Source organism: Eleutherodactylus coqui, chromosome 3, assembly GCF_035609145.1.
Source record: "Eleutherodactylus coqui strain aEleCoq1 chromosome 3, aEleCoq1.hap1, whole genome shotgun sequence".
Classification (NCBI taxonomy): Eukaryota; Metazoa; Chordata; class Amphibia; order Anura; family Eleutherodactylidae; genus Eleutherodactylus; species Eleutherodactylus coqui.
Window position 1 is genome coordinate 120,262,642 of NC_089839.1, and position 14,980 is coordinate 120,277,621.

A 14,980-nucleotide genomic window follows, 5' to 3' on the forward strand; every position below is an offset into this window, starting at 1 on the left:
GATATAGACCCAATCGGCAGCTAGGGGTGTGACAGGGGCGTTACCCGTCAAACCCCTAGCTTCCGGTGGCGTCAAGATGCACTAATACCGTGACAGTTACTACGAAGCCAGCCACTGACCTACCACTGTCGGCTGCGACGCTGCTTGCTACGGGGCCGGCCACTGACCTACCACTGTCGGCTGCGACGCTGCTTGCTACGGGGCCGGCCACTTACCTACCACTGTCGGCTGCGACGCTGCTTGCTACGGGGCCGGCCACTTACCTACCACTGTCGGCTGCGACGCTGCTTGCTACGGGGCCGGCCACTTACCTACCACTGTCGGCTGCGACGCTGCTTGCTACGGGGCCGGCCACTTACCTACCACTGTCGGCTGCGACGCTGCTTGCTACGGGGCCGGCCACTTACCTACCACTGTCGGCTGCGACGCTGCTTGCTACGGGGCCGGCCACTTACCTACCACTGTCGGCTGCGACGCTGCTTGCTACGGGGCCGGCCACTTACCTACCACTGTCGGCTGCGACGCTGCTTGCTACGGGGCCGGCCACTTACCTACCACTGTCGGCTGTGACGCTGCTTGCTACGGGGCCGGCCACTTACCTACCACTGTCGGCTGTGACGCTGCTTGCTACGGGGCCGGCCACTTACCTACCACTGTCGGCTGTGACGCTGCTTGCTACGGGGCCGGCCACTTACCTACCACTGTCGGCTGTGACGCTGCTTGCTACGGGGCCGGCCACTTACCTACCACTGTCGGCTGTGACACCGCTTGCTACGGGGCCGGCCACTTACCTACCACTGTCGGCTGTGACACCGTTACTACGGGGCCGGGCACTTACCTACCACTGCCGGCTGTGACACCGTTACTACGGGGCCGGGCACTTACCTACCACTGCCGGCTGTGACACTGCTTACTATGGGGCCGGCCACTTACCTACCACTGTCGGCTGTGACACTGTTACTACGGGGCCAGCCACTTACCTACCACTGTCGGCTGTGACACTGCTTACAATGGTGCCGACCACTTACCTACCACTGCCGGCTGTGACACTGCTTACTATGGGGCCGGCCACTTTCCTACCACTGCCGGCTGTGACACTGTTACTACGGGGCCGGCCACTTACCTGCCGACTGTGACCCTCCGTCCAGAGGGTGAGCAGGTAGCGGCAGGTCCCAGACTTCTCCTCCCGACAGGCCGGCGGGCGGTGGCCACAGCCTGTGCTCGCGGAGACGGGAACATAACGGCCAGGAACAGGTCTACAGCGTGGAGACAATTTCGCGCGCAGCGCGGAGTGATGACGTCAGCCGTCGCGCCCAAATACGTGAGAGGAAGAAGGCGGCCGCTGCGCGCTGTCCATGTGAGGCTCGGAGCAGTCCAGACCCCGCGCTCACTACATCCGACTTTCCGCCGCCCGCACGATGTCCCGCGCTCGTGTGAACTAAGCGGCTTGCCCTTATAAACGGCGGCCGCCTTAGAGATGCATCCCAGCCGGCCCCTTCAGTCATGACCTGGAGAACCCGTGCCTGCCGGGGGCGGGGACACACGGCTGAGTGGCCACTTGTGAAAGGGATCGCCAGTGCGAGGTACGAGGGAGACAAAATGGAGCAAAGCCTCTGACGCCGGGAGTTTTTCGGTGAGCCGGCGGCGGCCGGGAAGTTGGCGGGGAAGTTTGGGAGGCATCAGTGTGTCCGCCGCCGCGTTGCGGGAAGTTTAGGAGCTGCACCTGCGGCCATCACATCCCCGAGAGCCGCCTGGCACCAGACCGCTGCAGCCCCCGGTGGGAAGGGGCAGGCCTGCCGACCGCTGAAGGTCACGGAGAGCCATAGTAACCAGCAGAAGGCGCTGTCACCGGAGTGGTGGGGTCAGAGGTCGTGAGGCATCGGGGCCGAAGGGAGGGCCTTATTCTGCAGCTTGTGGTCCATAATAAATTTCCTTTGGTGTTTCCTTTTGTGCGTCAGCGAACTGAACTTATTGTAATAATACATTAGTGCGAGGGGTCACGGGCAATAACCTCTTTTTTTTTTTCCAAAAAGTGGCTGACTTTTTTTTTTAACAAAAGTTAAATTTAGGCCATTAAAAAGTAAAATGGAAAAGTAATGATCCCATTCAGGGGAGTTGGCATGTAAAAGGTTAATTTGAGCGCACGTAACTGCGATTCAAAGAGCTTAAATCAGTTTGGGACACTAATCTACTAGCGGATTCACATCTGCAGAGGAAACTGCGGCCGCAGTAATGCCACAGATCCGGTGGGAAATGCCAGAAGAAGAAAACGCTGCGGCTTAAAATGCTGGAAGAAACAAGTGCAGCGTGCAACGCTTTTTCTTTTGTCCAACAGTTGGGCAGAAAGTGAACGCACCCCGTTCTAGTTAGTAGGGTCCATCCGATCCGGTGCTGTCAGGCTGCGGGGATTCCCTCGAACAGAGCAGGAAAGTGGAGCCCCCAGTGTGAGTGCGCCTTTACACGGCTGGCATCATCAGGCAGACGCTTCTTGCCGGTTTAAGTAATGGTCTGTTTACGCGCAACGATTACCGCTAAAATTTGCTCGAACGAGCAAAAATGAGCGATAATCATTGCGTGTAAACGCCAAGCCATCGTTCATTTGTCGTTCGCAGAGTTTTAGGCTGCATAAAAATAGTCACTAGTTTGTTGTCTTGGCCTTTTGTTTAAATGGCATTCATTTAGTCTTTGAAAGACTGGAGGGACAGGGGTGATTTTCTTCCATGCTAAACACGATGACTACTTTAAGGCCCTTTTACACACCTCGATGATCACTTTAATGTCCGAACTGCTGAACGAATTAATTTTTTTTGCATAAAATGCTGAGCGTTTACACATTGGGCCAGTTGTCCACGAGCGGATTTGACTTGCAGAATCCGCGTGTAAGATCTGCAAATCAAGCCACCCGCAGGGAGGCGTTGGGTGTCCGCGCTTCATTTAACACCTGCGGATTTGCCTTTATTTGATTTGTGGATGCCACGCGTGGATAATCGCAGCATGTTCCATTTTTACCGCGAATCACGCGCAAATGTGCTCCTTTCATCTATGGGAACTTAAGATCTGCAGTGCATCAGCAAATACATATGCAGATTTGAAGGTTAAAACCAATTAGGGAGGTGGGGTTGCTGATCTTTTCCGCACGGAAAAAAAACCCCACAATCCGCGATCTGCAAACAATAAAAAAAATCAATTTAATGATGACTTGCAGTGCATCCGCTGCGGAAATCCACGCGTGTCGTGGACATGAGGTCTAAAGATAATTGTTAGAAATCCTCCCCATTTCCCTCATTAGCTGTGTAAACTCTGTATATGTTGTTTGCTCAGCTGGGAGTTTGTTTATGTGAGGAATCTTTTTGTTTGCAGTGTGAAGATAAGCCATTGTCTTCTGCTGGCATGAGTTATCAAGAAGTCATTGTGTTTTTTAGGGCAAACAAACCCTCTTTTGGTCGTTCAGTCTTTCAAATGACTTAACGAATGACATTTAAACACAGCAAACAAAGTAGTGACTATTTTTATGTAGACTGAAACTCGGCGTTAAACAACAAGTGAATGAATAGTATTATCACTTATTGTTCATTTAAACGAATTTTGATCAATAATCGTTGCATATAAAAGGGCCTTTAGTTTGTTCACTTGTCCTTAGGTTGCCATGGCATTTATTCAGTCCTTAAAGCGATTTGAGGGGAGGGGAGGGGTGATTGCTGTGCTAAACACAATGACTACTTGTTTACTCATGCCAGCAGAAGAGAATGGGTTTTCTTCACACTAATTAAAAACATCCAGGCCAGAGATTCCTCGCATAAACACACGCCTACCTGAGCAAACAACATATACAGTGTTTAGTTAGCTAATGAGGGAAATGGAGAGGATTTCAAACCTTTATCCTTATGTGTAAATGCTCAGCATTTCAAAGCAAAAAAAGATGTTCGTTCAAACGACAATCGCGTATAAATGGGACTTTACTGATGATTTTGATGGCTTTAAACAGTTTGAGCTGTGATCTCCCTTTGCTACAGTAAAGCGCACTCCCATCTTGAAAAGTTGAAATCCTAAACTTATTAATCCACATTAAAAATACCCATTCGTAGCCACATGACGGCTTCCTCTGGCGCAGAAACGCCCTTATGCGGGGCTCACATGTGCGAATTCCTATTGCAGAATCCGTGGCAAATGTGGGCATTAAAAAGCACGTAAAATCACTTTTTCACTCATGCTCACAGATACAAATTGCGTATTCTGCAAGCAGAGGAAAAACGCAGCTTGCTCTATTTTACCATGGATTCGGTGTGGACGAATGGTAGAGTTGGAAGGGACCTCCAGGGTCATCTGGTCCAACACCCTGCTCAATGCAGGATTCACTAAATCATCCCAGACAGATATTTGTACAGCCTTTGTTTGAACACTTCCATTAAAGGAGAACTCGCCACCTCTCGTGGTAACCCGTTCCACTCATTGATAACCCTCACTGAAGTCAATGGAGCCCGACCGACCTGCAGCCTATATGCAATTAACATTACATATGGGACGTAGGTACTTGCAACATCGCTAAGCGACAGCGCGGACAATACAAACATAAAATTAAAAAATACTGCACTGCGCATGACTGGCGGAGAATCGGAATGTGAAGGCCAGCAATTAGCATGTGCTAAGGAAATAAAATTGGTCTCCCTTACTGATGAGATTTGGCTACAAGTAACTTGACTGTTCCATGGCGTAATAACAAGATCCATCTAAAATATCACGCAAGTAGGCAGAAATTGTAGTAAAGATGGCGGTGCTTGTTCATGTCTTAGCTGCACCAAACCATGCAGAGTCCTGCGTTATTCTGCAAGATGACGAGAGAAAACTGTAATATGGTAAGGCGTTGGAAGAGTAACAAATCACTTGCGCACATTCCTAACGATGCGTACATATATCAGGCGCTAAGCACGCAGACATACACCACTTCCACAATGTTGCATCTTGCGGGGCTCTATGTAATATTCTAGATGCTTTTAGTGGTTTGTGCTATGGAACGGTCAGCCAGATACTTGTAGTAAGAGAATCTCAGGAACAACTTTTTATTCGTCTCTATGCGTGTACCATTAACGGAGACAGACATTGGGGCACATTTAGGAAAACCTTTACACCAATTTTTGGCATTAAAAAAGTCATAGGTGTTTGTGCAAAAATTTGTGACATTTAAGCTTTCTGTGCTGCTCTGCTACTTCTTTAAAAGTGTGCGGGACCTGTCGGGAGGCGGCATTGACCATGGCTGATAGATTTATGTATAATTAATGCCAAAAATTGGTGTAAATCCTACCAGAAATTTACGCCAAGTTGGTCCTGGCGTTAATTTTTTTTGAGTGCGCACAGAGCTTCCGGTATGCACTGAATACATGAATAGACCTGTGCCTCTTGTTGTATTCGGCGCACTGTGCGCTTGGGGAACTCATACTTAAGCCTACTGCCGCTGGACTTCGCAAATACTCCCCTTTAGTGAGCAATGTGCCATATGTATATGAGTCGCTGTACACCGGACTGTTGGAAGAGCCGGCGAAGAGGCGTACAACACTGGAAGGGGCTCCTGCATGATTGTTGTAACACACATGGTTATGGTTTCCTGCAGCAATGAATCAAACACTGGTTTCACATCTACGTCGGAACCTCCAGCCAAAAGTCCTGTCACGGATGCGGCCGAAAATACTGTAAGAAAAAGCGCTGCATGCAACTTTTTTTCTTCTGTCCAAAAGCTGTGCAGTAAGGGAGCAAACCCCAATATAGTCATTGGGGTCCGTCTGGCGCTGTTCGGTTCCATCCAGAGACTGAACCGTCCCGCTGCAGAAATTCTTTCCTACTCCAAGAACGGAGCAGAAAAGCTGAATCCTCAACACACATGTGAAAGAACTCTACATCCTGCTTTTAAGAAGCGTAGTGCTACACGCAGCACAATTTTCTGACAACGGACACCGATTATAAGTCAGAGATCCATTGGTGGATCCATCATGCGACGAGTCCCGCACAGCGTCGTGTTTTTGTTTTGATGGAAATTACATGAAGTGAGACGCAAATGATTTTTCTGCTAAGCCTTATAAGTGTTGTTCTTTCTTTCTATGTAGGTGATTATTATTACAAAGAAGAAAATGTCGACGGAGTGCCTGATGAACCCAGATTTCCTGATAGAATTCATTGAGATGTACCGCTCTCTTCCATGCTTATGGAAAGTGAAGTCCTCCGACTATTCCAACAGACAGAAGAAGTCAGAAGCCTATGAAAAATTACTCAGCCTTTGTAAGTCCGTTTGTCCCTCAGCGACAGTTGAACTCGTTAAACATAAGATTGCAAATTTGCGAACAGTGTTCAAAAAGGAATTAAAGAAAGTAGAGTCGTCGATTCAGTCTGGCGCATCCGGCGATGAAGTGTACATACCGCGGCTCTGGTACTTTGACCTTCTAAAGTTCACTATAGATCAGGAGGCTCAACCGCAAGCACGACCGGCCTACCACTATCCTGAAGCATACGATATGCGGCAAGAGGAAGAAAACACAGATGATAGCCTAGAAAGTGCCGGCGAATGTACAAACTTCTCACAGGTAACTTTTTGTTTTATTCATTTGCATATAGTAAGTCATTAAGGAACGTTTACACTGAGGAATTTCTATTTTCTGACAAAAATGACAGAAAAAGGAACAATTTTGTTTAAAGTAAATGAGTCGGGTAAGTTCTCTATCTGTTCGCTTTAAGCCATTAATGACGAAGAATATACGTATATGTTCTTGGTCGCCAGGGTGAATATGGAGTTGAGACCACCGTATACCCACTAAGCGCCTACTGTGTTAAATAGCTGACTACCACCGAAAACAGCCTCGATCACAGATGTCGCTGTGCGTAAAAGCCTTTAAGTGTGTGGGGGCCTCTGTCACACCACATTCCCGCCACATGATCGCGGGGGAGCCAAGGAGTTGACGTGACGGCCTTGGGCCAAGAGAAGCCTCCCAGGTCTACCATGGACTGCAGCCTATTTAGCTCTAATTATGGTAAAGGTTAATAGGCAACCATCCCAAGTACAGTATACTGCTAGTATCTTATTTGCACACATTTGTGGTTCTGATGGGTACTAACCCCTCTGAAGGGAGCAGAAGGGACGTGGCTGGATATCCCCAAACACAACAACAGAGTAGGTAGATGGTGGAAAATGCGAATAGAACAATATGCATGGCAAAAAAAGTGTGGAAGGTACTATGGGGCATTTATAAAAGCATTGTGGACACTACCAGAGAGGAGAAGAAAACATTTGGTATGGGAAATCTCTTCTTAAAGAGGTTTTTCACCTAAAGCTGGACAAATAATAGATCAGAAATTAGAGATGTAGCAAAATGTTTTGTGATTAATGTTTTTCTTTATCTAGAGAATTGGCATTTTTGGTGTGGTAGCCCAAACATTCGGCTATGTTTGTCAAAAAGTAACACTTGGCCTATTATTTTGTCAGCGAGTTAAAACATAATGAAGTGGTAATTTATCAAGTTGCGGATTCATAGGTAACAACAAAGATAAAATAAATCTTATTGTTTGTATAGCGCCAACTTATTCCGCATTACTTTCAGATAATTTATTTATTAACCCTCACCAAGCTGGGTACTCATTTTACCGACCTCAGAAGGATGAGTCAGCCTTAAGCTGGCTACCTGAACCATGCTGGGATTGATCTTGCAACCTTCAGGTCGTGAGAAAGAGCTTAGGAATGACCTGTTGTCCCCATAGCAGCGATGTGTGCTATGGCTTTGGCCACAAGCTCTAACTTTTGATTTACCAATGAAAGACAGTTTTTACATTTTTGATCAAAAATCTGCTTTGTGGCTTTAATGCAGCCCATCGTCCAAGAACTGTTATAAGATGTTACATATACCATTATGTGAACAGAATCAGTATAGTTCTGTCATGATAAATCAACCCACAAAACGAACAGTGGAGCCGTCTTTAAACTACTTTTTAAAATGTTGCCAATGATAAAATAAGTTAGAAAAACGTGCTCCATAAAGCAAGTCCCCATTATCTTGGAAAAAATATACAACTGCTGGGCTGGTGGTAGTAAGGAAACCAAGAAAGAAGTGCAAAAATATAATTAATAAAAATAGGTGCAAATGTGATAAATATAAACAAAAACAATTGTGAATTGCTCCAGGAAATGGGCAGAAATCAGATGATAAATCTGCCCCTGTGTGTAAATGATTCTTTTAAATTTTATATGCCTCAAAGTAGTGGAAAACGTATTTCAGGGCATTCAATGTGTCCGCCTTTGTCACTGGACACACATGAAACCATATACCATGTAGCGTATCACGATTCACTGCTGCAATGGCTTTTGTAAGGCCGCAGACCATGGTGGGTTGGAAGGGGGACTATGTAGACTCTAACACTCCTCCAGAGGAAGAATTTCACCGTCACCACCTGCACGGCCAATCCATCTGTGTGGTAGTCACCTATTGAGCTCACTTCTTCATTGTAAAAATGGATGTGATGGGGGGTGGGGGGCATCCTGTTGGAAGATGAAACCTGGGATTTCCTGTTCTGGCTGCAGCAGAAGCCATATCTGTAGTGTCCAGGTACAAAATTTTCCTCATGGAAAAGAAAGTGTCGTACACTTTCCTACAGGTTATAGCGCAAAGTACATCACCTTGGGGAAGTTGCTATATACTCCATGTAAACAGGTGGGTTTCCCCTCCACCCACATTCTGATATTACATTTAACTGTGTCTGAAAGGCGGAGGGTGGCTTCATCACTAAAGACTCCATGAAACCCATCGCCTCCCATTAGAGTTTGCATATTCTCACAGAAAGTTTGTCCAGGTCGGTTACAATTGCAGTCGGTATGGATAACACCATAAACATTTGCACAGAATCTTCCACACAGTTGGTTGTCATGTCCAGTTCTCTGCTTACTCTGACGGTGGACTTCTGAGGGACGACTGGATGATTCTCACTTACAAATGCAACCTTTTTCCTTAAAATTGGAGCACCACAAAAAAAAAATAAAAAAATGATATATTTTAGTTTAATATTATGGACCAAAATAGTACATTGAAGTCAATGGGATTGCATGAATGCACATGATACTCACTGCGTCTTCATGCATGAAATCAATGGAATCTACTAGATCTGTCCGTGTGAACGAGTTACTGCATTAATAGGTTTCAGTAGATATAGTATTTAAATATATATGGAACAACGGGGCACACTGACTAATACTGTCCAAATGTTAGACAGTGCAAACTGAGACAGTCTCAAAAAGTGCGATTTTATCACAGCGACTAATGCTGGATGGTAAATCTGGTAAATGTTAGGACCTTCTAGTCTCGGTTTGTACCACCTATTTTGGGACAGTTTAGAAATCGCCACTTTCTCGAACGAGTTAAAAAAAGGTGTTCAAAAGTGTCTAAAACACCGTAAATGTGACACAAAGTGTGTAAGACAGTTTTGTGGCTCAACTTGTGCCAGAAAACTATCATATTTGGAATATTAAATCTGTCCCGATTGTTTTAAAGAGACTGCAATGTTTCCAATTTAACTCCATGATAGTCATGTTTAAAAAACCCTCCATTGGCGCATACCCTGCCCGACGCGGCTAGGTCTTAAGCCCTATAATCAGGGTGGACCTGGTCTCGATCTTGGAGCCCGACTCCACTTGTATTCCTTCAAAGCATCCCCCCTCCCCTTTTTCCCTCCCCCTCTTACGTTCTACCTGAGATACATAAGTACTAGAGCAAGATTATGATACATGTTAATTGTTGTGCTATCTCCTACTGGGGGAGAATGCCCTGTATTATTAAAAACCTCAATAAAAATCTGATTTACAAAAAAACCCCTTGAGAAAAGTCACTTTTTATTTATTTTTTTTAATTGTAGATTTTGAATTTTTGTCTCATGTAAATATATGTGAAGTAGAACTGAGTCGGCTTAAGTGCATTTTTAGCCCCTAAAGGCCCATTTACACACAATTTGTTGAAGCGAGTGAAAGTGAGCGATAATTGTTGCATATAAATGTGCGTCCATTGTGCACTATTCGTTCACTTGTCGTTTATCGCTGAGTTTCAGTCTATATAAAAATAGTCGTTCGTTCACTTGTCCTTAGGTTTAAACAGCATTTGTCCAGTCTTTCAAAGGACTTGAGGGGTGATTGTTTGCCCAGTTAAACGCAATTACTCATGTGGCAGAAGACAATGGCTTTTCTTCACACTAATTAAAAACCTCCTGCCTAGAGATTCTTCACATAAACACATGCCCACCTTAGCAAACAACATATACAGGTATACAAGTTAAATTATGCACACATACACATTATATACTCAGATCTAGATAAAATACAGACAGTCTATGCACAGGCGCACACACACACTGTATATAAGTAGGTATACATATATTTTGCACACACACAGTATCTGCGCTACCATATACACAGAATATATACGCAGGTTCACATATTAAAACACAGTATATAAGTATACGTACATGTTATGTAATGTGCGCACACAATATGCAGGCATACATATTTTATGATGCATACACAGTATATATGTAGGCATACATGTACAGAGCCGTGTAAAAGTTGTAGACAGGTGTGAAAAAATGCTGCAAAAAGTGATTTCAGAAATAGAGGTGATGTTAATAGTTGATTTTTGTCATTTAAAAAATACAAAGCGACTGAACAAAGAGAAATCTAAATTAAATATTTGCTGTGACCGAACTTCGCCTTCAATTCTTCTAGGTACACTTGCACACAGTTTTTGAAGGAACTCGGCAGGGAGGTTCTTCCTGAGATCTTGGACAGCTAAGCACAGATCTTCTGTGGATGTCTGCTTGCTTCAATCCTTCATGTATTCCTAGACAGACTAGATGATGTTGACATCAGGGCTCTGTGGAGCCATGTCATCACTTCCGAGACTCCTTGTTCTTCTTTACATTGAAGATACTTGTTACCGGCAGCCGTTAATGGGCTTTATTCTGATATAATTGTCTTTTAAAGTGGCTACATCAGAAGCTCCTGCCGGGGAGAGCAGGTGCTCTGCTGTTAAATAACTGGAGAATCCACCCATCCCCACTGTTTAACCCTTTACATGCCGTGGTCAATGCTACTGTTGCATGTAAAACACTGATGGAAGTTTGACATACTCCCTCCCTCTCACGCATTAGAAAGTTTTAAAAAAATTTAAACAAGAGCGATGTAAAAAAAAATCACACGTGGTATCGCTGCGTTCATACTGAGAATGAGAAAAAAGTTAGCACGCTATTTATCCCGCACAGTGCACACCATAAAAACATGGAAAATTAGCTATTTTTACCACGTTTTTTTGTATATCGCCTTATAAAAAAACGGAATAGAAAGTTATCAAAACGGCACATGGATCAACAAGTGGTACTATTTAAAAAGTACAACTCATCCTGCAAAAAAAAACCCCTTTCACAGCAGTTTTGGCGGAAAAAAAAGAAATCGCATTGCACGATGTTTCACCTTCCTTTATTTATTTTTTATTTTGTTTCTTGACCCTTTTATTATTTATTTTTAAATTAGATATTTCTTATTGAACATTTCCAACTTTTCTTTTACATATTTCAAATATATTATCAGTCATCATTGTACATAACTGTTTCCCTCCCCAACCCCCTCCTCCCTCCCTCCCTTGGTCTCTCTCTTAACAATTGGTCCAGTATATATGAGTAGCTTAGGTTCAGTAAGTTCCATCTCGTGTTTTGGTTATGTTATAAACAAAGAGGGTTTTAAACGATAAATGTCCATTATAGTTCCATTGTTTTCTTTTCTCTCGTCGTCCAGATACAAATACAGATTGTTCCTGCTCGGCCTGGGGGAGGGGGGGGGGTGAACAAATGCCACCATCAGTTATTTGATCTCTCTCTCTCTATTGCGCCTCACATATTTCCGTGTACCATATGTCAACAAAGATTTATTATTATTATTATTACCGTTGTTCTGTTTATCTGTTTCCTCTTTTTCAATAAACCTTTTTTTTCCCCCTCCCACACATCTTTTGTGTTTTGTTTTTTTTTCATTTATTTATTTATGGTCCTTTTATTTATTTACTTCCCCTTCCCTTCCGGGTTAAATGTCATGTTTACAGATGCTGACCCACACGGCATTCCATATCTCTCTCCGCCCGTGCATTTCCTATCCCACTAACTGTCCTAGATTTGCTCTGGTTTGAGCCTGTATCCATCTAAGCCATATATCGTAATATTTTTGGCTATTTTTGCGTTTACCATATGTTTTTTTCCCATGGAAGTATTTGGGCAACTTTATTTTTAAATTCACCTATTGTGGGAGGGTCTTCATCCAGCCAGTGCTGCACAATCGTTTTTCTTGCCATATATAGCAGTCTGGCTACCGCTAGCTTTTCGTTTTCATCTAATGCTAAGTCGTGGTTGTAGCCCAGAATGCACACAAACGGTGTGAGATCCAAAGTTATTCCGAATGTTGTATTAATTATTTTGCATATTTCGGTGCAATATCTATGTAGCTTTGGGCATCGCCACATCATATGGATTAGGTCTGCCGTGTGGGTCTTGCATCTTGCACACATAGGTGCAGTTCTTATTCCTATATTATGTAGAAAGGCTGGGGTCCGGTATACTCTATGTATCAGGTATATTTGAGACAGCCTGTGCGACTCACTCAGAGACAAACTAGAAAGCTGTATACTATGAAAATAGGACACCGCGCTCCTAGGAACATCCACCCTCCGGACAACTGTCTTTCTTTTACTCCGTTTATTAGAACAACGCGTTTCGTCGGTTACGACTTCATCAGGTACAAATTATTGCAATAATTTGTACCTGATGAAGTCGTAACCGACAAAACGCGTTGTTCTAATAAACGGAGTAAAAGAAAGAGACAGTTGTCCGGAGGGTGGATGTTCCTAGGAGCGCGGTGTCCTATTTTCATAGTATACAGCTTTCAACTTCAGCGGCTCTCGAGGCAGAGAGACGGAGGACCTGCAGATACTCTCCCCTGTCTAGCCCAGTGGGATTTTAAGGGACCCACCGGCAACTCATTCTACAGGCTCTCCTGGATTAAGGGGTGTTGGTAAGGATCTTGGATAAGGTCTTTACCAAACACCGGGTGAGTGTGATTAATATATTTTGTTCACACATTGTTAGTATATAGCCTATCCACTCAGGAGCGCTAACCTGGTTTATTTACTTTGATCAGAGACAAACTAGGTATCATTTGTAGGATTTCCTCCCAGTGCGACTCCTCAATAGGGCCAATGTCCTCTTCCTATTTTGCCTTGGACCGAACCGGGTTGCGTGCATTCACTGTGTCCTACACATGACAGTATAGTTGCGTGATTTTCCCAGCCGTAGTGTTTTGCGGTTCCAATTATATTAGCCATTATATTTGTTGCTACCGTTATTTCCGTCGTGGCCACCTCCGCCCGAAAGGCGTGTCTTAACCGCAAGTATTTATAAAATTCCTTATTTCATAGATCATAGTCTTGTCTTAATTGCTCGACGGTTCTCATCCCCCCTCCATCTAATATTTGTGTCATTCTTATAATTCCTTTATCTTCCCATCCCTGGCAATCCTGCAATTTATAAATTTCTGGGAAACGTGGATTGTTCCATATTGGAGTGTATTGTGTGCAACTAGTTAATCCCAACATAGACCTAGTTTTCCACCATGTTTTGTGAATAAGTAGTAGCGTGGGGGTATTTTGACCATTTTTACTGAATATACCTCTCTCTAGAGCTTCAAATAAGTGTGACCCGGCGAAACATTCCGTCAGAATCCGGAAGCAAGCATCTTGTGTTTCCTCCGATTCCCAACCCCTAAGATGTTGTAATTGGGAAGCTATGAAATATGACAGGGGGTTGGGTGCTTAGCCAATCCGCCCTTCTCTTTAGGGTTACTCAGCACTTCCAGTTTAATGCGGGGGATTCCCCCCCCCCCCCATATAAGTTCTCTAAACATTCTGTTGATTTTATTAAAAAAAGCGCTGTTATCCAATGTGGGGAATTATGCAGCAAGTATAGTAGCTGCGGCATCCATATCATTTTAATAAGATTTGTCCTCCCTATCACTGACAATGGAAGTTTATGCCACACATAAAGTTTTTGTTTCCACCTGGTAATGAGTGGTTCTAGATTTAGCCTCCCATATTCACTGACCTTTCATAGTTATTTCTTTATTAATAATTTGCAGTTCGGGGACATCCACTGGCATTATTACTGATTTAGACCAATTGATCGTCAATCCTGAGAAGGATCCGAATTCTTTAATTGTCTGCATAGTCATCTCCAAAGACCCCCCTGCATCCTCTAGAAATAGGAGTATATCATCTGCATATAAAGCGATTTTTTAAAATTTTTTTTTTTTCCTCCATATTTCCTCTCCGGAAACCCGCTATTCCCGGGTGAGCCTGTATTTTACACGCAAGTGGTTCAATTGCCAGTGCAAGCAACAGTGGTGACAGCGGGCACCCCTGTCCTGTTCCCCTGTGTAGTGGGAACATATCAGAGGCCCTTCCCGTTGATGAACACATCCGCCCCCACGTTTGTGTACAGCAGTCTGACCATACGCAGGAACCCTGGGCCGCACACCATTTTTTCTAGTACTTTCCAAAGATATAACCATTCAACACTGTCAAAAGCCTTAGCGGCATCTAGGGAGCATATTATTCTGTTTCCCTCATTGTCTGTTGGAATTTGTAGGTTCAAATACAGTCTGCGTATGTTCGCTGCCGTGGACCTCGCCGGTATAAACCCGTTTTGGTCCGGATGTACCAGGGTGGATACCACTCTGGAAAGTCGATTTGCCAGGGCTTTTGCTATAATTTTAACATCTGTATTTAAAGGGGTTGTCCCGCGCCGAAACGGGTTTTTTTTTTTTTTCAATAGCCCCCCCGTTTGGCGTGAGACAAACCCGATGCAGGGATAAAAAAACAAAAACGGGTAGTACTTACCCGAATCCCCGCGCTGCGGCGACTTCTTACTT

The 14,980-nt window shown here is 44.4% G+C and overlaps 2 protein-coding genes across 3 annotated transcripts in view; one reads left to right on the top strand and one right to left on the bottom strand.

The window, feature by feature from the left end:
* The window catches only part of LOC136620934 (nuclear pore complex protein Nup133-like), a 103,970-nt gene extending 102,648 nt beyond the window's left edge, over positions 1–1,322 (bottom strand). The window contains exon 1 of the mRNA XM_066596028.1: positions 1,124–1,322. Coding sequence (XP_066452125.1) covers positions 1,124–1,239 — 116 coding nt within the window. The 5' untranslated portion in view covers positions 1,240–1,322. The remainder of the gene's footprint in view (positions 1–1,123) is intronic.
* Positions 1,323–1,451: 129 nt separating this feature from the next.
* Positions 1,452–14,980, top strand: part of LOC136620933 (uncharacterized) — a 70,622-nt gene continuing 57,093 nt past the window's right edge. The window contains exons 1-2 of one of the 2 annotated variants that reach the window (XM_066596026.1): positions 1,452–1,583; positions 6,096–6,569. In XM_066596026.1, the coding sequence (XP_066452123.1) occupies positions 6,120–6,569 (450 nt within the window). In that variant the 5' untranslated portion in view covers positions 1,452–1,583; positions 6,096–6,119. Of the gene's footprint in view, positions 1,634–6,095; positions 6,570–14,980 lie in introns of both variants that reach the window. The other variant, XM_066596027.1, reaches the window with a different exon arrangement.